Genomic DNA, 24437 nt, shown 5'->3' with positions numbered 1-24437 from the left:
TTGGGCTTCACGGAATTGTGCTGTATTGGAATGTACGGAGTTGTGTTCTGTTGGGATGTCGCCTGTTGACCTGTGATCCTCTGAGTGATGTGCCTTTATCATAGAATATCATAGAATTTACAGTGCAGAAGGGGGCCACTCGGCCCATCGAGTCTGCACCGGCTCTTGGAAAGAGCACCCTACCCAAGGTCAACACCTCCACCCTATCCCCATAACCCAGCAACCCCACCCAACACTAAGGGCAATTTTGGACACAAAGGGCAATTTATCATGGCCAATCCACCTAACCTGCACATCTTTGGACACACAGCAAGACCAATCAACGCACACAACACCGCAGCCAATCACCAGTTAGAGCACACTCACTATAAAGACAGAGGGCATCAGTTTTCCTGCTCATTCGTGGAGGTTCAGTAATGCTCCAGTGAACTGAGGTGTTACTCTGCTGAATAATGGTCTAAATTTAATAATGGCAGTATGGGGAAAATGGACTGATATTGGTTTGGGATGAGCTGAATTATGTTGAGCTCTGTTAGGCTGTTAAACTGGGAGATTTTAAGTTTGATTTGTCCAATTTATTTGGGCTCAGTGGGTGCCACTTGGATTAGGGGAGGTTGAACGGAGTTTTGCTGCTCTGTCTGGGTTGGGTTTGGTTGTATAAATTAAGTAAGCAAACTCTTAAAGGATTTGAGGCATGGGACTATTCGTTCGTGCATTTGGCACGATCAAAGATGTGTGAGTTATTTACACACAAGGCCTCTCAGATGATGAATTGGATGTGGTGGATATTGACAACCCAATGGTCTGGAGGAATTGTGTTCGGAACATTCAGCTACCAGTCTTTTCATGAAATAGAAGATATTTCCCATCAAGCAATATTCTACCTTGTGATTGTTCACCTCTGACCTTTGTTTGTTAAAAAATGCCTCTCATCTGATTGACTAAAATGTGTGGTTAGACCTTCCTGGGAACATACCTTTAGGCCCTGGAGAGCCAGAATCTCCTTTGAACCCTGATGATCCCGGAGGACCTAGAGAAAAGTAACAATGCTGCATTAGTAATCAGAAATTACAACTAATTTCCCCTCACATTCTTCTCCTGCCAGGTTCACTTCTCAAGCTCCTCAGTTGCTGGGACACACGGGTTCCATGCAGTGGTAGGGGGTGCGATTCCTGCTCAGACACCGCAAGGTGAGAGGCTGACGTTAAGACTCAATGGTGGAGGCACAGGTTTCTCTGCTAATCGAGTCACTTCTTTGACCTACACCTACTGTTGGTAGGTGGTCAGTTCCTGCCCCTATGGGATGATCCATGTCGCAGGGAACAGAAAATGGCGTGGGGCTGTCAACATTAAACGGTTGCATTGTGGATAGCATAATTGCTTCACAGCTCCAGGGTCCCAGGTTCGATTCCGGCTTGGGTCACTGTCTGTGCGGAGTCTGCACATCCTCCCAGTGTGTGCGTGGGTTTCCTCCGGGTGCTCCGGTTTCCTCCCACAGTCCAAAGATGTGCGGGTTAGGTGGATTGGCCATGATAAATTGCTTAATGTCCAAAATTGCCCTTAGTGTTGGGTGGGGTTACTGGGTTATGGGGATAGGGTGGAGGTGTGGACCTTGGGTAGGGTGCTCTTTCCAAGAGCCGGTGCAGACTCGATGGGCCGAATGGCCTCCTTCTGCACTGTAAATTCTCTGATCTCTGAACTTCCTCACATAAGTAAGAAAGAACTTAATTTGACAGCGCACTGATTACACACCAAGAAAATCATTCAATTTTAATCAACAGGCCGCTTAAAGCCTATTCTAAAAATGGTAGCAACTGTGGGACTTTGTCAATGGTGGCAGATGCTTTGCTACATTGTGTGTTACACTGTCTGCCTCAGTACCACATCGGGGGAAGTCGTATCAAGTGAGAGGAGAGTTGGTGTTGTTACTACAACATCTTACTAAAGAATTAAACATTACCTTGAGAACCATGCATTCCAATCGCACCTGTGAACAATACAGAAGGTGGATTGGTCAGACTGCGTCCGAGACAGACACATTGAAGAAACTAATATACATTCCAGGGGAAAAAAAGAATGTAAGAGGGAGGAGAAACATCCAAGGCTGAGCAAGGACGTTAAAGATAACAGAGACAAAAACAAAGGCATACAACATTGCAAAGCTCAGCGGCAGACTGGCAGATTGGGAAACTTGTAAGATCAACAGAAACTAGAGAAACTAAGAGGTCTAAAAATTGATAAATCTCCGGGCCCAGATGGGCTACATCCTAGCGTTCTAAAGGAGATAGCTGAAGAAATAGTGGAGGCGTTAGTTATGATCTTTCAAAAGTCACTGGAGTCAGGGAAAGTCCCAGAGGATTGGAAAATCGCTGTTGTAACCCCCCTGTTCAAGAAGGGAACAAGGAAAAAGATGGAAAATTATAGGCCAATTAGCCTAACCTCGGTTGTTGGCAAGATTCTAGAATCCATTGTTAAGGATGAGATTTCTAAATTCTTGGAAGTGCAGGGTCGGATTAGGACAAGTCAGCATGGATTTAGTAAGGGGAGGTCGTGCCTGACAAACCTGTTAGAGTTCTTTGAAGAGATAACAAATAGGTTAGATCAAGGAGAGCCAATGGATGTTATCTATCTTGACTTCCAAAAGGCCCATGGTATTCGAGGCAAGGTACTAACATGGATTGACGATTGGCTGTCAGGCAAAAGGCAGAGAGTCGGGATAAAAGGTTATTTTTCGGAATGGCAACCGGTGACGAGTGGTGTCCCGCAGGGTTCAGTGTTGGGGCCACAGCTGTTCTCTTTATATATTAACGATCTAGATGACAGGACTGGGGGCATTCTGGCTAAGTTTGCCGATGATACAAAGATAGGTGGAGGGGCAGGTAGTATGGAGGAGGTGGGGAGGCTGCAGAAAGATTTAGACAGTTTAGGAGAGTGGTCCAAGAAATGGCTGATGAAATTCAACGTGGGCAAGTGCAAGGTCTTGCACTTTGGAAAAAAGAATAGAGGCATGGACTATTTTCTAAACAGTGACAAAATTCATAATGCTGAAGTGCAAAGGGACTTGGGAGTCCTAGTCCAGGATTCTCTAAAGGTAAACTTGCAGGTTGAGTCCGTAATTAAGAAAGCAAATGCAATGTTGTCATTTATCTCAAGAGGCTTGGAATATGAAAGCAGGGATGTACTTCTGAAGCTTTATAAAGCACTAGTTAGGCCCCATTTAGAATACTGTGAGCAATTTTGGGCCCCACACCTCAGGAAGGACATACTGGCACTGGAGCGGGTCCAGCGGAGATTCACACGGATGATCCCAGGAATGGTAGGCCTAACATACGATGAACGTCTGAGGATCCTGGGATTGTATTCATTGGAGTTTAGGAGGTTGAGGGGAGATCTAATAGAAACTTACAAGATAATGAATGGCTTAGATAGGGTGGACGTAGGGAAGTTGTTTCCATTAGCAGGGGAGACTAGGACCCGGGGGCACAGCCTTAGAATAAAAGGGAGTCACTTTAGAACAGAGATGAGGAGAAATTTCTTCAGCCAGAGAGTGGTGGGTCTGTGGAATTCATTGCCACAGAGGGCGGTGGAGGCCGGGACGTTGAGTGTCTTTAAGACAGAAGTTGATAAAGTCTTGATTTCTCGAGGAATTAAGGGCTATGGAGAGAGAGCGGGTAAATGGAGTTGAAATCAGCCATGATTGAATGGTGGAGTGGACTCGATGGGCCGAATGGCCTTACTTCCACTCCTATGTCTTATGGTCTTATGGTCTAACAAAGGGTTACTAAAAAATTAATAAAAAGGCAAACGTAAATAACGAAAGAAAACTAGTGTAAAATATCAAAAACGATAGCAAATTATTCTCTAAGTTTATAAAAGGGAGGTCAGTAGCTGAAAGCAAATGTTGGTCCCTTGGCGGATGGGACCAGGGAGTTAATGGCGAAGATGCTAAATCAATATTTTGCCTTAGTTTTGACGGTGAAGGACATTAATACCGTCCCAATAGTAACAGGTAATGCAGAGGTAATAGAAAGGCAGTAACTTAGAACAATCGTCATCAATAGGGGGAAAGTACTGAATAAACTATTGGGATTGAAGGCAGACAGTTCCCCAGGGCCTGATGGTTGACATGTCAGGATGTTAAAGGAAGTGGCAGCGCAGATAGCGGATCCATTGGTTATAATATTCCAAAATTCCCTGGATGTGGGAAAGGTTCCAGTTGTTTAGAAAAATGCTAATGGAACGCCCTTATTCAAAAAGGGAGGGAGGCAGAATGTAGGAAATTACAGACCAGTTAGTTTAACATCTGTGATAGAATCGTCAGATGCGTACAGTGCAGGAAGATGCCATCCAGCCAAACTTCCAGAAGAGCACCCTGCCCAGGCCCACTTCCCGCCCTGTGGTTCTAGAACCAAATTTACAAATGCAACAAACATAGGTGGGACAGTAAGTTACAATGAGGAAATAAGAAATTTACAAATTGATAGATTAGTTGAGTGGGCCAAAATGTGGCAGATGGAGTTTAACATGGAGAAGTGCGCGGTTATCCATTTTGGTCAGAATAATGGAAAGGCAGCTTGTTATCTAAATGGGGAGGAGCTTCAGATCGCCTCGGTGCAGAGAGATCTGGGTCTCCTCATGCACGAATCGCAGAAAGCTAGTATGCAGGTACAGCAGGTAATAAGGAAGGCAAATGGAATATTTGCCTTTATAGCTAAAGGGACAGAGTATAAAAGTAGGGAAGTGTTGCTGCAACTGTACAAGGTGTGGGTGAGACCGCACCTGGAGTACTGCGCACAGTTCCGGTCCACTTAGTTGATGAAGGATGTAGTGGCATCGGAGGCAGCTCAGAGGAGGCTCACTGGATTGATTCCAGAGATGAGAGGTTTGTCGTATGAGGAGAGATTGAGCAGTTTAAGTCTATACTCTCTGGAGTTTATAGGAATGAGGGACGATCTAATTGAGGTATACAAGATGCTGAAAGGTCTGGATAAAGTAGACGTGGAGCGGATGCTTCCTCTTGTGGAACATTCCAGAACGAGAGGTCAGAGTTTTAGGACAAGGGGCAGCAGATTTAAAACAGAGATGAGGAAAAGTTATTTCTCTCAATGGGTGGTGAATCTGTGGACTTCACTCCCCCAGAGTGTGGTGGATGCTGGGACATTGAGCAAATTCGAGGAGATAGATTTTTAATTAGTAACGGGATGAAAGGTTATGGAGAGCGGGGAGGGAAATGGAGTTGAGCCCAAGAGGAAATCAGCCATGATCGCATTGAATAGCGGAGTGTGCTCGAGGGCCTGAATGGCCGACTCCTGCTCCCAGCTCTTATATTGATCTGAGGAAACTAATTTTGAAACTGCTCATGACAGAGGTTCGCAATCTAATTGGATAATCCTGATTAGAGTATTGAGTGGAATATATTACTGTTTGAATGACAGCGACATAGAATGTACGGACCATTCAGCCACAGTTAATGCTCCATGTACAAGATACTGCGAGGCCTGGATAGAGTGGACGTGGAGAGGATGTTTCCACTTGTAGGAGAAACTAGAACCAGAGGACACAATCTCAGACAAAAGGAAAGATCCTTTAAAACAGAGATGAGGAGGAATTTCTTCAGCCAGAGGGTGGTGAATCTGTGGAACTCTTTGCCGCAGAAGGCTGTGGAGGCCAAATCACTGAGTGTCTTTAAGACAGAGATAGATAGGTTCTTGATTAATAAATGTATCGAGACTATTTGCCTCAACTACTCCTTATAGCGTGTGAGTTCCACACTGTCCTGAATTTCCGATTGGTTTTAGCAGCGACTCTCTTGTATTTATGGACACGTTTTTCTGCTCCCTCCCACAAGTTGAAACATTTTCTTTAGGTCTGGATTCTCCGTTTGGGGGACATGGGGCTCAATCTCATTTTAAAAAACATTTTTATTTGTACATGGGCGTCGCAGGCTGGGTCAGCATTTATTGCCCATCCCAATTACCCTGGAGGGGGCAGCTAAGAGTCAACCACATTGCTGTGGGTCTGGAGTCACATGTAGGCCAGACCGGGTAAGGACAGCAGATTTCCATCCCTAAAGGGCATTAGTGAACCAGATGGGATTTTACGACAATTCAGGGAAAAGAGTCCCAGTCTGTTCAATCGTTCCTGACTCAGTTCTGGTACCATCTTTGTAATGTTTTTGGGCGGGATTCTCCCATTCGGCGGGAGAGGGTCCACGCTGTCAGAAGCGCCGTCGTATGGGCCGCTGGGAGTACCGATTCTGGCCCCTACAGGGGGCCAGCACGGCGCTCGAGCGGTTCACGCCGCTCCAGCCTCCCATCCCGGCGTGAGCTGTATGCCGTGCCAACCCGCGGTGGCCTCCCTCAACGTGCCGGCCCCGACGCAACATGGCGCGGGAGTTCAGGGGCTGTCACGTAGGAAAATAGGCCCGGGGAGCGAGAGGGCGACCCGCCGATTGGTGGGCCCCGATCGCGGGCCAGGCCCCATCGGAGGCACCCCCCAGGTCGGGGCCCCCCTCCCACAGGCCCCCCCGACCCTGCACGCAGAGTTCCCGCCGGCTGCGACCAGGTGTGGACGGCGCCGGCAGGACTCTGCCTTTTTAAGCTGCCGCTCGGCCCACCCGGCACGGAGAATTGGCAGCCCGGCCGCGTAGAGTGGCCCGTGACCGGCGCCAATTCTCCGCTCCGAGGAGAATCGCGTGCTGGCGTCAGGGTGGTGTGGCGCGGTTGCGGGGATTGTCCGGCCCGGTGCGGGGCTGGGAGAATCCCGCCCTTTGTACCATCTCATGGGCATCTATCTCCACTTTCTCATGGACCAGACGGGTGACAGTGTTTCAAATGTTGTGAAAATGAGGAAATATTGAGGTACGGTAATTATTTAATATTTCTACCATTTTGCTGGTGTCACCTGTGGGTTTATCGTGTGTATCCCTCAGCGTCTCTGGCTTTGCTGCCCAGAAGGAACAAACAGTTTGGATCAGTATTCTTATTCCCCCATTTTTACTGCTTTGTCCCTGTTGGATGGTGAGTTCGGTATGTATTGCGTGTCCTTAGAATACATCACTATTTCTTTTCATGTTTCTTAATTTTGTAGTTCCTCTTTATTCTCCTGTTTTGTGACCTCTTTCTGAAACCTTTGCAACTCTCTATTACCATCCTCTTTGTAAGTGTGTACATTGTGAACAAGATTTGTGATACTAATTGTCGCTTTGTGTTACAGGGTGACAGCCTCTCTCAGAGGCGAATTCCTCACTCATACCTTTCATTCCGGGTAAACCTGGAAGTCCGGGTTGACCTGCCTCACCTGAAAAGACAGACAGACAAACCCTTAAACAGAGCAAAGGTAATGATACAAAATCACATGACATCCCTAACCCTAACCTTTGATCTCCGACCCCTGCCAACTGCAGAAACAATCATTACCAATGGAATTGAATTGAACTAGGAGGATTGGAAATTCTGTTCAACTGAATTCAAGGAAGGCAGGGATTGTTCTTTTATTTCTTATCTGGATAGGCACATGAACAGACGGGGTATAGAGGATACAGGCGGTTGGTCTAGATAGGATACGTGATCGACGCAGCCTTGGAGGGCCAAAGGGCCTGTTCCTGTGCTGTATTGTTCTTTGTTCTTTGTTCTACAGGCTCTCCTTATTTTTCAATTGCAATTTTCTCTCTTATTGTAGTCAATGAGGAGTCTCGAAAGGAGAATCAAAAATAGTTTATTTCCGATTCATAGCGAGGAAATACAGTAACTAAGCAACATTCCAAGTGTCAGCCGGGACCATCCCAAGATGCCGGATCCTTCCTGGACCAGCTTTTATTTTGGGAAATTAACGAGCCCGCAGTTGGTTTCAGTACAGGGACTACAGGCGCTGCCCAATCTGTAAATTGTACCGTCCGGATTTCCAGAGGTTGAGTTCATCCTCTACCTTCGTCAGCAAAGCGAAGGGAACTGGGCCCTGAAATACTTTGGTTGGGCCTCAGGGTTTACGTGTATCTTGGTCACGGCACCTTTGATTTTACCTGGAAGCTTTCGAGGTGCTTCCCCAGGATTTTGTATAATCCCCAGTGCCCATCCTGAAAATCCGCTTTCAGTCCAAACAGAGCCTCTGTAGCCAATCACAGCCATGCAAACCTGGGCCAGGACCCCACACTATTATCAAGGGCAGTCTCCATAGGCAACTGGGGCACCCCCGTGTAGGTTGCCTAACTCGCCTCAGGAGTCCCGGAAATGCTGCATTCCTATCCTGATCTTTTCAAAAGACAGTCGTCATATCACTGAGGTTGCGGCCCACGTGTCCAGCTCCATTTCGAGTGAGGGACCATTCACCTGGACAGTGATCTTGATGGGGGTAACTTGTGGAGCGGCGATGCAAATTGGATGCACTCGTCTTCATGGGCTGCTCTATGTGGAGGGCCCTGGCTCTATGCGGGCACCTCCCTCGTCCAGGGCGACGTGCTTGTTGGCTGACCTGGCATTGTCTGTCTCTGCGGTTCTCCAGCTACAGGTGCTGCACCTCCATGGATCTTCCTCCCCTGATTCTGGGGAAGTGTCTTGACTGGTTCCAGCGGCCCTCACCAATGGGCCTGGTTGTCAGAATGTGGGGCATCCTACGCTATTCACCTCCATCCCTGACACCCCCTTGCCGTTCCTGGACTCTTTTTCTGCACTCTCCGATGAGAGGAAGAACTCAGTGGCCTTTTTTAGGTCCAGAACGGCTCGGCCAGCAATTTCCTGTGGGTTGCCATGTTGTTTGCACCTCAAACAAGCGGTCTCGTAGTGCCCCGGGTAAGGATGGCCCATAAAAACTCTGTAAGACTTCGTAATCCCCCAGGGTTCTCTGGCCGTGTTAAATCGGTATCGCTGGACAATGACCAGTGGCTTGGGGTTGCAATGATTTATCACAAGCGCCACTAATCCCTCGAATGTCTTGGGGGTCTGTGGCCACAGGGGGTCTGTGGCCACCGGGTAAGTTAGGCTCTTTATGGCGCTAAAAGTGGGGGCCCCACAGATGTCAAAAGAATCACCTTCTGGCGATCATCCCGTCATTGCATTTGCCTTGGAGAAATTCCCCAAATGTTCCGCAGACCGAGCCCAGTCTTCTACACTCGTATCAAACGTGTCAAGTCGACTAAAGAGCGGCATTTTTTAAACAGTGCAAACCTTACGCCTTTGCATTTAGGAGCTGCCGCAGTCTGAATGTCCAGCAGCGCCGTCTGTAGTTCCGTTTTATCCTCATCTCCAATATTGTGGTCCATGAGGAGTCCCGAAAAGGAGAGTTAAAGATAGTTTATTTCCTACTCAAGCAAATTACCGGCTCCTTCCTGGGTCGGCTTCTATCTCGAAGAATTAGCAAGCCCGTTGTTGGGCCTCAGCCCCTCAGTGGGGGAGTTCGGACTCCACGGCCCACGGAGAGATCACCTCCGTATCCTTCAACAACACGGCGATTCTTCCAAAACTGACAAGTATAAACAAGAGTTGCCCAATCACCCATATCCATGGTGTGATCCAGAGCAGAGATTGGCTGTAAACGCTCCATTCCCATGGCGTTCTGGTCCTGTGCACCAACCAATAGGAGACAGTGCAGCAGAGGAACACAGGCCAGGCACACAGTCCTACAGTCAGAGAGCCATTGAGGCCCAGGAAGAGGCCATTCACTCGAATTCCCCTTTCTCTAAGGTCAACAGTAAAGTCTGAAACAGAGAGAGCTGTTACCATCCTTTGTGAAAACTGGACCATTGCCTTAACCATGGACCCATCAAGGTTGTTAGGGCACAACTAATTTATTATTCACCGTCAGCAGAACCGTTCATTTACCTCTGTCACCTTTCGCTGAAGATCCAGAATCACCTGGAGATCCTCTTGCGCCTTTCTCCCCGTGTTCACCTGAAATTCAACAAGAAATAGATTAATGTTCATTGATTCTGTGTTCCCATTTGTGAATAACTCCTCCCTATCCTCCCTGTCTGTTCCCCATTAGTTAAAAACCCCTGCCCTCCCACCGGTTAATAACACCCGCTGACCCCCAATTAATCAATAATAATCCCTGTCTCCACATTGGTCAATAACTACTCACCAGTCCCTCCATTGGGTTCCATGTCCTCCCACACGCCCCTCACACTGGCTAATAACACCTCATTTCCCCCTGGATTAATTATACCCTCTGTCTCCCAATTGGTCAATAAACCCCAGCTCCCCTGACCCCCACCAACATTCCTCTGTTGGTCAATAATTCCCCCTGTTCCCCCACTGGGCCTTACCTGCACTTCCTCGCTGACCCTCTCGCCCGGGAAGACCATGAACACCTGTAAAGAAATATTAAAATAAATCATCACATGAGTTTCTGTTATTTTACAATTAATCTCTGGTTATTTTGCCAATCATATCACATTTGTTTCCTCTGGTCATTGACCCTTCTGCCAGTGGAGAAGGCGGATTGGGGATAAGGGGAGAAGTCGGATTGGGGATATGGGGAGAAGGCGGATTGGGGATATGGGGAGAAGGCGGGATTGGGGATATGGGGAGAAGGCAGGATTGGGGATATGGGGAGAAGGCGGGATTGAGGGATATGGGGAGAAGGCGGATTGGGGATATGGGGAGAAGGCGGATTGGGGATATGGGGAGAAGGCGGATTGGGGATATGGGGAGAAGGCGGATTGGGGATATGGGGAGAAGGCAGGATTGGGGATATGGGGAGAAGGTGGGATTGAGGGATATGGGGAGAAGGCGGATTGGGGATATGGGGAGAAGGCGGGATTGAGGAATATGGGGAGAAGGCGGATTGGGGATATGGGGAGAAGGTGGGATTGAGGAATATGGGGAAAAGGCGGATTGGGGATATGGGGAGAAGGCGGGATTCAGGAATATGGGGAGAAGGCGGGATTGGGGATATGGGGAGAAGGCGGATTGGGGATATGGGGAGAAGGTGGGATTGAGGGATATGGGGAGAAGGCAGGATTGGGGATATGGGGAGAAGGCGGATTGGGGATATGGGGAGAAGGCGGATTGCGGATATGGGGAGAAGGCGGGATTCAGGAATATGGGGAGAAGGCGGGATTGGGGATATGGGGAGAAGGCGGATTGGGGATATGGGGAGAAGGTGAGATTGAGGGATATGGGGAGAAGGCGGGATTCAGGAATATGGGGAGAAGGCGGGATTGGGGATATGGGGAGAAGGCGGATTGGGGATATGGGGAGAAGGCGGATTGGGGATATGGGGAGAAGGCAGGATTGGGGATATGGGGAGAAGGCGGATTGGGGATATGGGGAGAAGGTGGGATTGAGGGATATGGGGAGAAGGCAGGATTGGGGATATGGGGAGAAGGCGGATTGGGGATATGGGGAGAAGGCGGATTGGGGATATGGGGAGAAGGCGGGATTGAGGAATATGGGGAGAAGGCGGATTGGGGATATGGGGAGAAGGCGGATTGGGGATATGGGGAGAAGGCGGGATTCAGGAATATGGGGAGAAGGCGGGATTGGGGATATGGGGAGAAGGCGGATTGGGGATATGGGGAGAAGGTGGGATTGAGGGATATGGGGAGAAGGCGGGATTGGGGATATGGGGAGAAGGCAGGATTGAGGGATATGGGGAGAAGGTGGATTGGGGATATGGGGAGAAGGCAGGATTGAGGAATATGGGGAGAAGGCAGGATTGAGGGATATGGGGAGAAGGCGGATTGGGGATATGGGGAGAAGGTGGGATTGAGGGATATGGGGAGAAGGCGGGATTGAGGAATATGGGGAGAAGGTGAGATTGAGGGATATGGGGAGAAGGCGGGATTGAGGAATATGGGGAGAAGGTCGGATTGAGGGATATGGGGAGAAGGCGGGATTGAGGGATATGGGGAGAAGGCGGGATTGAGGAATATGGGGAGAAGGTGGGATTGAGGGATATGGGGAGAAGGCGGATTGGGGATATGGGGAGAAGGTGGGATTGAGGGATATGGGGAGAAGGCGGGATTGAGGAATATGGGGAGTAGGTGAGATTGAGGGATATGGGGAGAAGGCGGATTGGGGATATGGGGAGAAGGTGGGATTGAGGGATATGGGGAGAAGGCGGGATTGAGGAATATGGGGAGAAGGTGAGATTGAGGGATATGGGGAGAAGGCGGGATTGAGGAATATGGGGAGAAGGTGGGATTGAGGGATATGGGGAGAAGGCGGGATTGAGGGATATGGGGAGAAGGCGGGATTGAGGAATATGGGGAGAAGGTGGGATTGAGGGATATGGGGAGAAGGCGGGATTGAGGGATATGGGGAGAAGGCGGGATTGAGGAATATGGGGAGAAGGCGGGATTGAGGAATATGAATGGAAAGGCGGGATTGAGGGATATGGGGAGAAGGTGGGATTGAGGGATATGGGGAGAAGGCGGGATTGAGGAATATGGGGAGCAGGTGGGATTGAGGGATATGGGGAGAAGGCGGGATTGAGGGATATGGGGAGAAGGCAGGATTGAGGAATATGGGGAGAAGGCAGATTGGGGATATGGGGAGAAGGCGGGATTGAGGGATATGGGGAGAAGGCGGGATTGAGGAATATGGGGAGAAGGCGGGATTGGGGCTATGGGGAGAAGGCAGGATTGAGGGATATGGGGAGAAGGCGGATTGGGGATATGGGGAGAAGGTGGGATTGAGGAATATGGGGAGAAGGCGGGATTGAGGAATATGGGGAGAAGGCGGGATTGAGGGATATGGGGAGAAGGCGGGATTGAGGGATATGGGGAGAAGGTGGGATTGAGGAATATGGGGAGAAGGCGGATTGGGGATATGGGGAGAAGGCGGATTGGGGATATGGGGAGAAGGTGGATTGGGGATATGGGGAGAAGGTGGATTGGGGATATGGGGAGAAGGTGGATTGGGGATATGGGGAGAAGGCGGATTGGGGATATGGGGAGAAGGCGGATTGGGGATATGGGGAGAAGGTGGGTAACGGGTTGATTTTGGAAAAGACTGAGCCGATTAATTTGTGATGTCACCTTCCTGAGGGTTCACTGCTCTTACATATTCATTTATAGAAAAAAGGGAATTATGGGAAGAGTATGAGATGCTGAGACACAAATTTGGTAGCACAGTGGTTAGCACTGTTGCTTCACAGCGCCGATCCCAGATTCGATACCCAGCCTGGGTCACTGTCTGTGCGGAGTCTGCACGTTCTCCCCGTGTCTGCGTGGGTTTCCTCCGGGTGCTCCGGTTTCCTCCCACAAGTCCCGAAAGATGTGCTGTTAGGTGAATTGGAAATTCTGAATTCTCGCTGTGTACCCGAACAGGTGCCGGAATGTGGCGACTAGGGGCTTTTCACAGTAACTTCATTGCAGTTTTAATGTAAGCCTATTTGTGACAATAAAGATTATTATTATTAATAATTGAAGTTACCTGGCATTCCGGGACTTCCTGGATCACCTTAAAAAATAAAATAGAGATTAAAGAAAATATTATCACAATTTCCGAGATGTGAGAGACGAAAAGAAAGTGGGAGAGATTCAGGGAGAATAAAAATCAGAATAAAGTGTTGAAGAAAGAGGCAGAGAGGGTGAGTATGATGGTCTGGAATGCACTGTCGAGGGCAAAGGAGCATAGAAACAGATAGAAACATAGAAACTAGGAGAGGCCACAGGCCATTCGGCCCTTCGAACCTGCTTCGCTATTCAATACGATGATACTCGATCCTCTCTCTCAATAGTGAGGCAGGTCGGACAATGATTGAGGGGGTCTGAGTGATATCAGAGATGCAGAGTTGGTGCAGTTGAGGCTATGGATGATGGTGGGTAGATGAGACTGAGAGAGAGAGAGAGAGAGGAGGGAGCAAGTCAGTTAGAGGGAAACTGCCAGAATAATTGGAATAATGAACACAAAGCTGCAAAATGGACGGTGGAGAGAAGAAAACTGTTGAAAATTTTCGGCTCACCTTTAATTCCTGGCACACCTGTACAAAAGATAATAGAATATAAAGATTTTTGTTAAAAACACCAATAAAGTACCAGCTGACAGCTCTGGGAGGGAGGGGCCCGGTCCAGCAGAGTTCTGCTGGGGAGGGGCCCGGTCCAGCAGAGTTCTGCTGGGGAGGGGTCCGGTCCAGCAGAGTTCTGTTGGGGAGGGGTCCGGTCCAGCAGAGTTCTGTTGGGGAGGGGTCCGGTCCAGCAGAGTTCTGCTGGGGAGGGGTCCGGTCCAGCAGAGTTCTGCTGGGGAGGGGCCCGGTCCAGCAGAGTTCTGCTGGGGAGGGGCCCGGTCCAGCAGAGTTCTGCTGGGGAGGGGTCCGGTCCAGCAGAGTTCTGTTGGGGAGGGGCCCGGTCCAGCAGAGTTCTGCTGGGGAGGGGTCCGGTCCAGCAGAGTTCTGCTGGGGAGGGGTCAGGTCCAGCAGAGTTCTGCTGGGTAGGGGTCAGGTCCAGCAGAGTTCTGCTGGGGAGGGGTCAGGTCCAGCAGAGTTCTGCTGGGGAGGGGTCCGGTCCAGCAGAGTTCTGCTGGGGAGGGGTCAGGTCCAGCAGAGTTCTGCTGGGTAGGGGTCAGGTCCAGCAGAGTTCTGCTGGGGAGGGGTCCGGTCCAGCAGAGTTCTGCTGGGGAGGGGTCAGGTCCAGCAGAGTTCTGCTGGGTAGGGGTCAGGTCCAGCAGAGTTCTGCTGTGGCTGGGAGGGAGGGGAGGCCTCACAAATTATGCTTTTTATATTTTCTCACACACAAGAAACCCTGAGAGGTATTTACACGCAATCAGGATTCCACGTCTGAGAATTCTGAATGTATTTTCAGTTTAGAATCATGGGAGGTTTTGGCCACAGAAAGAGGCCACTCGCTCCATCGTGTCTGTGCCGGCTGAACAAACGAGCCCCCAACCCAATCCCACTTTCCATAACCCTGCCGGTTACAGCATCTGAGGCACAAATCCAGGCCCCTTTCCAATGAGCTGAGGGTGTCTGCCTGTATAATACTCTTTCAGGCAGTGACTTCCAGACCCCCACAACCCTCTGGGTGAAAAGATGTTTCCACATCAAATCTTTCCACTAATCTCCTTAAGCCAGTGGCCGAGTCACTGACCTCTCTGCTGAAGTAAACAGGCCCCTCCCATCCTCGATCCAGGCCCCTCACAATTTCCTGCATCTCAATCTAATCTCCCCTCAGCCTGCTCTGCTCCAGGGAGAACTACCCCAGTCTGTCCAATCTTTCCTCATAGCTGCAATTTTCCAGTCCTGGCCACGCCCTCACTAATCTCCTCTGGACCCTCGCATGGCCGGTGCTGAAGTGATGCCGTTTGCAGAAGAACGCTTTGAAAAAGCTGCCCACAAACTTGTGAGAACTTCCCAATGCAAGGGGATCTCCAGGGACCTCAGTCAGCCAATCATATTGAAGTATTCACAAACAGCAAGTAAGCAGACGGCAGCAAATAAATCTTCACTTCTTTGTAAAAAATGAAAACATTTTTTTTGGAGTAACCAATTATTTTTCAATTAAGGTGCAATTCAGCGCGGCCAATCCACCTACCCTGCATATCTTTGTGTTGTGGGGGCGAAACCCTCGCAGACACGGGGAGAATGTGCAAACTCCACACGGACAGTGACCCAGAGCCGGGATCGAACCCGGGTCCTCAGCGCCGCAGTCCCAGTGCTAACCGCTGCGCGCTTAAATCTTCACTTGTAATCAAAACTTTAAAGACAATGATTGGGACTTGAAGCAACAATACCATGATTCAACTTTTAAAAATATGTTATTTTAAAATTGTGAGTTGAAAATATATCATAATGGAGAGATGGAGAATGACAATAGTTTTTCTGGGCCAGCAAGTCTGTTCATCAATAGTTAGGAATTTAGTGGTGTCAAAAATCAGAACGTGAGAGACTGCGAGGGCTGCTCACCGCAGCGTCTCCCTCAGAGATGTGTCTTTAGAAGGTAAGATGTTGGTGGTCACAACTGTTAGGCTGATTAAAGCGGAGGGATAATTATCCAGGTGGACAGTTTAGATGTGCAGTGGTTTGGCGACAGATTCCTCTTTGGGACACCCAGCCTCCGGCTCCAATGGCCTTCTGGCAATGACCATCTCTTCAAACCAGGGGCTCCCCTGCTGCCCACAGAATGCTGGCATGACCACAGAAATTGGGCCTTCGTTTGGTCTGTAATTGATTGAATTGGCTGCCCCTCCCCCTCCATGGTGCTTGCAGTTGCTCCCTAAAGCTTCCCTGTTGGAGAGAATGTGCTGGAGAACCTCCCAGCAGAGCTGCCCCCTATCTTCACTCTGCGCACATGGCTGGGAAAATTCAGTCCGAATAACATGAAAGCTCCATCACATCTGTTACTCACCTTGTGGTCCTCTCATTGATTCTGTAATTAAAGATAACGAGGGTCAGTCTTGGGTAGGAACAAGGAGGAAAATCATTTTGACCACTTCCCCTTTAATGTACATTTAATATCTGCTGACCAGAAATAATCTCCAATCCAGAATGTTCAGTAGAGCCGAGACAAATCACTCAATTCCAAGCCATCTATCTCTGTCCTACTTCACATTGTGACATCAGACAGACAGATAGACAGACAGAGCCGGGGGCAGAGGCAACAAAGGAACTCTCTCACTAAAAGGGTCAGTGAATTGAGAGTACAACTGTATGAGGAAACAACTAAAAGAGAGGCACGGGGAAGTGAGTGGGATTGAGGGATAAGGGGAAGTGAGTGGGATTGAGGGATGTGGGGAGGTGGTGGGATTGAGGGATATGGGGAGGTGGTGGGATTGAGGGATGTGGGGAGGTGGTGGGATTGAGGGATGTGGGGAGGTGGTGGGATTGAGGGATGTGGGGAGGTGGTGGGATTGAGGGATGTGGGGAGGTGGTGTGATTGAGGGATATGGGGAGGTGGTGTGATTGAGGGATATGGGGAGGTGAGTGGGATTGAGGGATATGGGGAGGTGAGTGGGATTGAGGGATGTGGGGAGGTGGTGGGATTGAGGGATATGGGGAAGTGAGTGGGACTGAGGGATGTGGGGAGGTGGTGTGATTGAGGGATATGGGGAGGTGAGTGTGATTGAGGGATATGGGGAGGTGAGTGGGATTGAGGGATGTGGGGAGGTGGTGGGATTGAGGGATATGGGGAAGTGAGTGGGATTGAGGGATATGGGGAAGTGAGTGGGATTGAGGGATGTGGGGAGGTGGTGGGATTGAGGGATATGGGGAAGTGAGTGGGATTGAGGGATATGGGGAAGTGGTGGGATTGAGGGATATGGGAAAGTTAGTGGGATTGAGGGATATGGGGAGGTGGTGTGATTGAGGGGTATGGGGAAGTGAGTGGGATTGAGGGATATGGGGAAGTGGTGGGATTGAGGGATATGGGGAGGAGGTGAGATTGAGGGATATGGGGAGGTGGTGAGTTTGAGGGATATGGGGAGGTGGTGGGGTTGAGGGATATGTGAAGGTGGTGGGATTGAGGGATATGGGAAGGTGGTGGGATTGAGGGATATGGGGAGGTGGTGGGATTGAGGGATATGGGAGGTGGTGGGATTGAGGGATATGGGAAGGTGGTGGGATTGAGGGATATGGGGAAGTGAGTGGGATTGAGGGATATGGGGAGGTGGTGGGATTGAGGGATATGGGGAGGAGGTGAGATTGAGGGATATGGGGAGGTGGTGAGTTTGAGGGATATGGGAGGTGGTGGGATTGAGGGATATGGGAAGGTGGTGGGATTGAGGGATATGGGAAGGTGGTGGGATTGAGGGATATGGGGAGGTGGTGGGATTGAGGGATATGGGAAGGTGGTGGGATTGAGGGATATGGGGAAGTGAGTGGGATTGAGGGATATGGGGAAGTGAGTGGGATTGAGGGATATGGGGAGGTGGTGGGATTGAGGGATATGGGGAAGTGAGTGGGATTGAGGGATATGGGGAAGTGAGTGGGATTGAGGGATATGGGAAGGTGGTGAGTTTGAGGGATATGGGGAGGTGGTGGGATTGAGGGATATGGGGAAGTGAGTGGGATTGAGGGATATGGGGAAGTGAGTGGGATTGAGGGATATGGGAAGGTGGTGAGTTTGAGGGATATGGGGAGGTGGTGGGATTGAGGGATATGGGAGGAGGTGAGATTGAGGGATATGGGAGGTGGTGGGACTGAGGGATATGGGGAGGTGGTGGGACTGAGGGATATGGGGAGGTGGTGGTATTGAAGGACTTGGGGTGAAAGTGGATATGAAACAGATCACAGAGGATAGAGATTGTGTGCTGGTGAGAATCATCTTATTTCCTGAACATTAGTGACGGGAATCTCACTGTGTTTAACCGATGGCCCCAACTGCAAGTGGGTTGGCCTCTTGGCCGCTTCTCACCTTGATATTGCGAGGACTGGATTGTCTTATTGATTTGCTTCAATATGTCATTCTTGAAATGAGACTCCGGTTCCATCCCTGTCTCCGACTCAACGTTCACGGTTGGGAACTTCTCACCAACTAGCTTCTCAAATCTTGTCGTAGTCTCCAGATCTTTGACGCGTGATTTCAGCTTCTTCACCTCTTCCGCTGAAAGATGAGAGTGACGCGGATTAGTGACAATCTAACCTGGGCTCAAACTCAACAGTCTCCAACCAGCAAACAGTCCAGAAATGATTGGACAGCCAGATAGGGACTTGCCAAACCTCGGGATTTCCAGGGAGTCTCCAGGAATTGAAGATTAATGACCAATTAATTGAAGATTAATTGAAGAAAACCAACGAGAAACATCCCGAGGCTATTTCAATAAATTATCTGTTTCTCTTCAACACTTCAGTGTTATAATTACAAAGTGTTGGAGGTGGGAAAACAGGGACTGTTTGATCGGCTGCGGCGATCGGAGGGAGCAATCATTTGATCAAAACTCCAGGAATGTACCCCACAGTCGCCCCCCAACGCATGGTTCCCCCCCCGAGCCCACTGTCCACACCCCACCATCCCACCCCACACCGCCCCCACACACCATCCCCCCACACACCGTCCCCCCCCCCACACCGTCCCCCCCCCCAACACCGTCCCCCCCCCCACCGTCCCCCCCACACACCGTCCCCCCACACACCGTCCCCCCCCAACACCGTCCCCCCCCACCGTCCTCCCCACACACCGTCCCCCCGACCCACACCGTCCCCCCGACCCACAACTTCCCCCCCACACCGTCCCCCCCACACCATCCCCCCACACACCGTCCCCCCCGACCCACACCGTCCCCCCGACCCACAACTTCCCCCCCACACCGTCCCCCCACACCGTCCCCCCCACACCGTCCCCCCACACACCGTCCCCCCCACCGTCCCCCCCACACACCATCCCCCCGACCCACACCGTCCCCCCGACCCACAACTTCCCCCCCACACCATCCCCCCACACCGTCCCCCCCACACACCATCCCCCCCCACACCGTCCGCCCCACACCGCTCCCCGCCCCACCGTCCCCCCGACACACACCGTCCGACCCACACCGTCCCCCCACACCTTCCCCCTCCACCGTCCCCCCCCACCGTCCACACACCCCCCACCGTCCCCCCCACACCGTCCCCCCCCCACACCGTCCCCCCCAACTCACACCGTGCCCCCCCCACACCATCCCCCCCCCACACCGCCCCCCTCACACCGCCCCCCCTCCCCGCACCGTCCCCCCCACACCGTCCCCCCCCCACACCGTCCCCCCAACTCACACCGTCCCCCCCACACACCATCCCCCCGACCCACACCGTCCCCCCGACCCACAACTTCCCCCCCACACCATTCCCCCACACCGTCCCCCCCACACACCGTCCCCCCCCACACCGTCCGCCCCACACCGCTCCCCACCCCACCGTCCCCCCGACACACACCGTCCGACCCACACCGTCCCCCCACACCTTCCCCCTCCACCGTCCCCCCCCACCGTCCACACACCCCCACCGTCCCCCCCCACACCATCCCCCCCCACACCGTCCCCCCCAACTCACACTGTGCCCCCCCACACCAACCCCCCCCACACCGCCCCCCCACACCGCCCCCCTCCCCGCACCGTCCCCCCCACACCGTTCCCCCACCCACACCATCCCCCCAACTCACACCGTGCCCCCCCCACACCATCCCCCCCCCCACACCGCCCCCCCCACACCGTCCCCCCCCACACCATTCCCCCACACCGTCCCCCCCACACACCGTCCCCCCCCCCACACCGTCCGCCCCACACCGCTCCCCACCCCACCGTCCCCCCGACACACACCGTCCGACCCACACCGTCCCCCCACACCTTCCCCCTCCACCGTCCCCCCCCACCGTCCACACCCCCCCACCGTCCCCCCCACACCATCCCCCCCCACACCGTCCCCCCCAACTCACACTGTGCCCCCCCACACCAACCCCCCCCACACCCCCCCCCCCCACACCGCCCCCCTCCCCGAACCGTCCCCCCCACACCGTTCCCCCCCCCACACCATCCCCCCAACTCACACCGTGCCCCCCCCACACCATCCCCCCCCCCCACACCGCCCCCCCACACCGTCCCCCCGCACACCGTCCCCCCGCACACCGTCCCCCCGCACACCGTCCCCCCGACTCCTACCGCCCCCCACACACCGTGCCCCCCCCACCGTGCCCCCCCCCCCACCGTCCCCTCCACACACCATCCTCCCGACCCACACCGTCCCCCCGACCCACAACTTCCCCCCCACACCTCCCCCCCACCACCCCACCCCCACCGTCCCCCCCACACCGCCCCCCCCCCCCACACCGTTCCCCAACACACAGCCCCCCCCCGCACCGTCCCCCTCCGCGCACCATCCCCCCCCACACCGTCCCCCCCGCACACCGTCCCCCCGCACCCCGTCCCCCCGCACACCGTCCCCCCCGCACACCGTCCCCCCGCACACCGTCCCCCCGCACACCGTCCCCTCGCACACCGTCCCCCCCCCACCGTCCCCCCCACACACCGTCCCCCCGCCCCACAACTTCCCCCCCATACCGTCCCCCCCCACAACGTCCCCCCCACCACCCCCCACACCGTCCCCCCCACACCGTCCCCCCGACCTACACCGTCCCCCCTGACCCACACCGTCCTACCCACACCATCACCCCCCCGCACACCATCACCCCCCCACACCGCCCCCCCCACACCGTCCCCCCGACCTACACCGTCCCCCCTGACCCACACCGTCCCCCCTGACCCACACCGTCCCCCCCGACCTACACCGTCCCCCCTGACCCACACCCCCCCCCACACCGTCCCCCCCACACCGCCCCCCCCTCCACCGTCCCCCCCACACCGTTCCCCCCAGACCCACACCGTCCCCCCCACACACCGTCCCCCCAAACACCGTCCCCCCCGACACCATCCCCCCTCCACACCGACCCCCCACACCGTCTCCCCCACCACACCGCCCCCCCCACACCGTCGTCCCCCCACACCGTCCCGTCCCCCACACCGTCCCCCCCACACCATCCCCCCCCACACCACTCCCCCCCCACCGCTCCCAACCCCACACCGCTCCCCCCCCCCACACCGTCCCCCCGACCCACACCGTCCCACCCACACCGTCCCCCCCACACCTTCCCCCCCCACACCTTCCCCCCCCACACCTTCCCCAACACCTTCCCCCCCCCACCGCTCCCCCACCCCCCACCGTCCGTCCCCCCACCGCCCCCCCCACCGTCCCACCCCACACCGTCCTCCCCCATACCGTCCCCCCCACACCGTCCCCCCCACACTGTCCCCCCCCACACCACCCCCCCCACACCGTTCACCCCGACCCACACCGTTCCCCCGACCCACACCGTTCCCCCGACCCACACCGCCCCCTCCCCCACCGCCCCCTCCCCCCACCGTCCCCACTACCGGCCCCCACCCACCGCCCCCCCCACACCGCTCCCCCCACCGCACCCCCCCCACACCGTCCCCCGCACCCCCCCCCACACCGTCCCCCCGACACACACTGTCCCCCGACTCACACCGCCCCCCCCACTGTCCCCCCCACCTTCCCCTCCCCACACCGCCCCCCCCACTGTCCCCCCCTACCTACCCCCCCCACACTGTCCCCCCACACCGTCCACCCCACACCGTCCCCCCCACACCGTCCCCCCGACCCACACCACCCCCCATACCTTCCCCCCCCCACCGTCCCCCCCCACACTGTCCCCCCCCACACCGTCCCCCCCGAATCACACCCTCCCCACACCGCCCCCCTCCCCGCACCGTCCCCCCCCACACCTTCCCCCCCACACCGACCCCCCACACCGCCCCCTCCCCGCACCGTCCCCCCGCACACCGTCCCCCCGACTCCCACCGTCCCCCCCCTACACCGCCCCCCCCCCACACCGCGCCCCCCCCACCGTGCCCCCCCCCCCCACCGTCCCCTCCACACACCATCCCCCCGACCCACACCGTCCCCCCCCTACACCGCCCCCCCCACACCGCGCCCCCCCCCACCGTGCCCCCCCCCCCACCGTCCCCTCCACACACCATCCCCCCGACCCACACCACCCCCCCGACCCACAACTTCCCCCCCACACCGTCCCCCCCCACACCGTCCCCCCCACACCTCCCCCCCACCATCCCCCCCCCACCGTCCCCCCCACACCGTCCCCCCCTGCACCGTCCCCCCCCGCGCACCATCCCCCCCACACCGTCCCCCCGCACACCGCCCCCCCGCACACCGTCCCCCCCCACACCGCTCCCCCCACACCTTCCCCCCCACACTGTCCCCCCCCCCACACCGCCCCCCCACACCGTCCCCCCGAATCACACCGTCCGTCCCCCCACCGCCCCCCCCACACCGTCCCCCCCACACCGCCCACCCCCCACCACCCCCCCACACCCTCTCCCCCCCACACCGCACCCCCACACCGCCCCCTCCACACCACCCCCCCCACACCGCCCCCCCCCCCACCGTTCCCCCCACACACCGTGTCCCCTCCACCGCCCCCCCCCACACCGTCCCCCCCCACCGTCCCGTCGCCCCCCCACCTTCCCCCCCCCCACCCCACCGTCCGTCCCCCACCCCACCCATTGGAATTTTGACGAATGGGAGGTGATCTCAGTGAAACACATGAATGCGTTTGACAATAAGGTGCAGCGCCGTGGTTGTGGGGAGTTTAGGACCAGAAGACACAGTTTAAAAAGGGGTCTCCTGTTTAAGCCAATGAGGAGGAAGGAATTCCTTCTCCCAGAGGGTCATTGGTCTGTGGAATTCTCAACTGCAGAGAGCTGGGGTCATTGAATATATTCAAGGCTGAGATAAACAGATTATTGATCGTCAAGGGAGGGGTCAAGAGGGTAGGTGGAATGTGAATATAGAGTTGAAGCCTGAATTAGATCAGCCACAATTATATTTAATAGCAGAGCAGGCTTGAGGGCTCAATGCACACTCACCTCCCCCCTCCAGATCCCCCAGCTCCCCCCCAGCCCCCGACCACAGCCTCTCCCCAGCCCCCAACCACAGCCTCTCCCCAGCCCCCGACCACAGCCTCTCCCCAGCCCCCAACCACAGCCTCTCCCCAGCCCCCGACCACAGCCTCTCCCCCAGCCCCCAATTTCTACCCCTCCCCAGTCCCCGCTCCCTGTCCCTCCCCCAGCTCCCCACTCTTTGACCCTCTCCCAGCACCCCCATCGCTGCCTCTTCTCCAGATACCACTTTCTACCTTCCCCAGCTCCTGTTCCCTGCCCCTCCCCCAATTCTCTTTGGGCTCATACCCACTTGCCCACCCCCACTCACCCAATGCAATGAGGCCGAATAGGAGACCCAGGAGCAGTAGCCCGGCCAGCAGCCCCAGCAGCCACTTCCACCAGTTGCAACAACGACAGCAGGAGCACCAGGAGGGGACGGAGCCCAAACTCTCCTCGCTCGATCGGATCGCTGCAAATAGAGGCAGAGGAAATGTGATCACATTTTTAATATAACCAGAGAATGGGTCTCTGAGAGTGAGAGGAGCTTGGGGGTGAGGAGGTGTGTTGTAGAGGGTGAGCCACAGTTCTAGAAAGAGGGACAAAGAATACAACAGCAAGAATTGTGACACTTTAAAACACCACTTTAGCCTCAACTATGTCCCATTCTGGACACCACACCAAATGGAAGGATGTGAAGGCCTGGGAGAGGGTATCGAGGAGAAATAGATTCCGAGGACAAAGTCCCCACACCGGCAGAAAAACCGGCGCGAACCACTCCGGCCCCAACAGCCCCCGAAAACCCGGTATTCTCTCGGCCTTTCTGGCCTAGGTGGACAGCGGAGAGACTGCCGCCGCTCCAGCTGGCACCGAAGGGACTGCGCGTGTCCGTGCATGCGCCAAACCGCCGGCGTGTTCTGGCACTTCCGCCGTGGGTTTCTTCTCCGCGCCGGCCATGGCGGAGCCTTACAGGGGCTGGAGAATACGGCAGCCGCCGTCGGGGCAGCGGGGCGGGATCCGCGCGGCCCCCCCCCACTCCCCGGGGATCCGCGCCGCCCCCCCACCCCCCGGGGATCCGCGCCGCCCCCCCACCCCCCGGGGATCCGCGCCGCCTCCCCCCCA

At 54.7% G+C, this 24437-nt stretch overlaps 1 protein-coding gene across 2 annotated transcripts in view; it reads right to left on the bottom strand.

The window, feature by feature from the left end:
- The window catches only part of LOC140393375 (uncharacterized), a 288449-nt gene that overhangs the window by 133663 nt on the left and 130349 nt on the right, over nucleotides 1–24437 (bottom strand). For both annotated transcript variants that reach the window (XM_072479760.1, XM_072479759.1), the window contains exons 18-27: nucleotides 23647–23787; nucleotides 18287–18475; nucleotides 16283–16303; nucleotides 13906–13923; nucleotides 13374–13400; nucleotides 10259–10303; nucleotides 9816–9884; nucleotides 7255–7299; nucleotides 1961–1987; nucleotides 977–1030 (exon numbers count right to left, since the gene is read on the bottom strand). In XM_072479760.1, the coding sequence (XP_072335861.1) occupies nucleotides 977–1030; nucleotides 1961–1987; nucleotides 7255–7299; nucleotides 9816–9884; nucleotides 10259–10303; nucleotides 13374–13400; nucleotides 13906–13923; nucleotides 16283–16303; nucleotides 18287–18475; nucleotides 23647–23787 (636 nt within the window). The remainder of the gene's footprint in view (nucleotides 1–976; nucleotides 1031–1960; nucleotides 1988–7254; nucleotides 7300–9815; nucleotides 9885–10258; nucleotides 10304–13373; nucleotides 13401–13905; nucleotides 13924–16282; nucleotides 16304–18286; nucleotides 18476–23646; nucleotides 23788–24437) is intronic.

The sequence above is a fragment of the Scyliorhinus torazame genome, chromosome 16 (genome assembly GCF_047496885.1).
Source record: "Scyliorhinus torazame isolate Kashiwa2021f chromosome 16, sScyTor2.1, whole genome shotgun sequence".
In the NCBI taxonomy this organism is placed as follows: Eukaryota; Metazoa; Chordata; class Chondrichthyes; order Carcharhiniformes; family Scyliorhinidae; genus Scyliorhinus; species Scyliorhinus torazame.
This window is presented reverse-complemented; position numbering and strand designations above follow the sequence as displayed.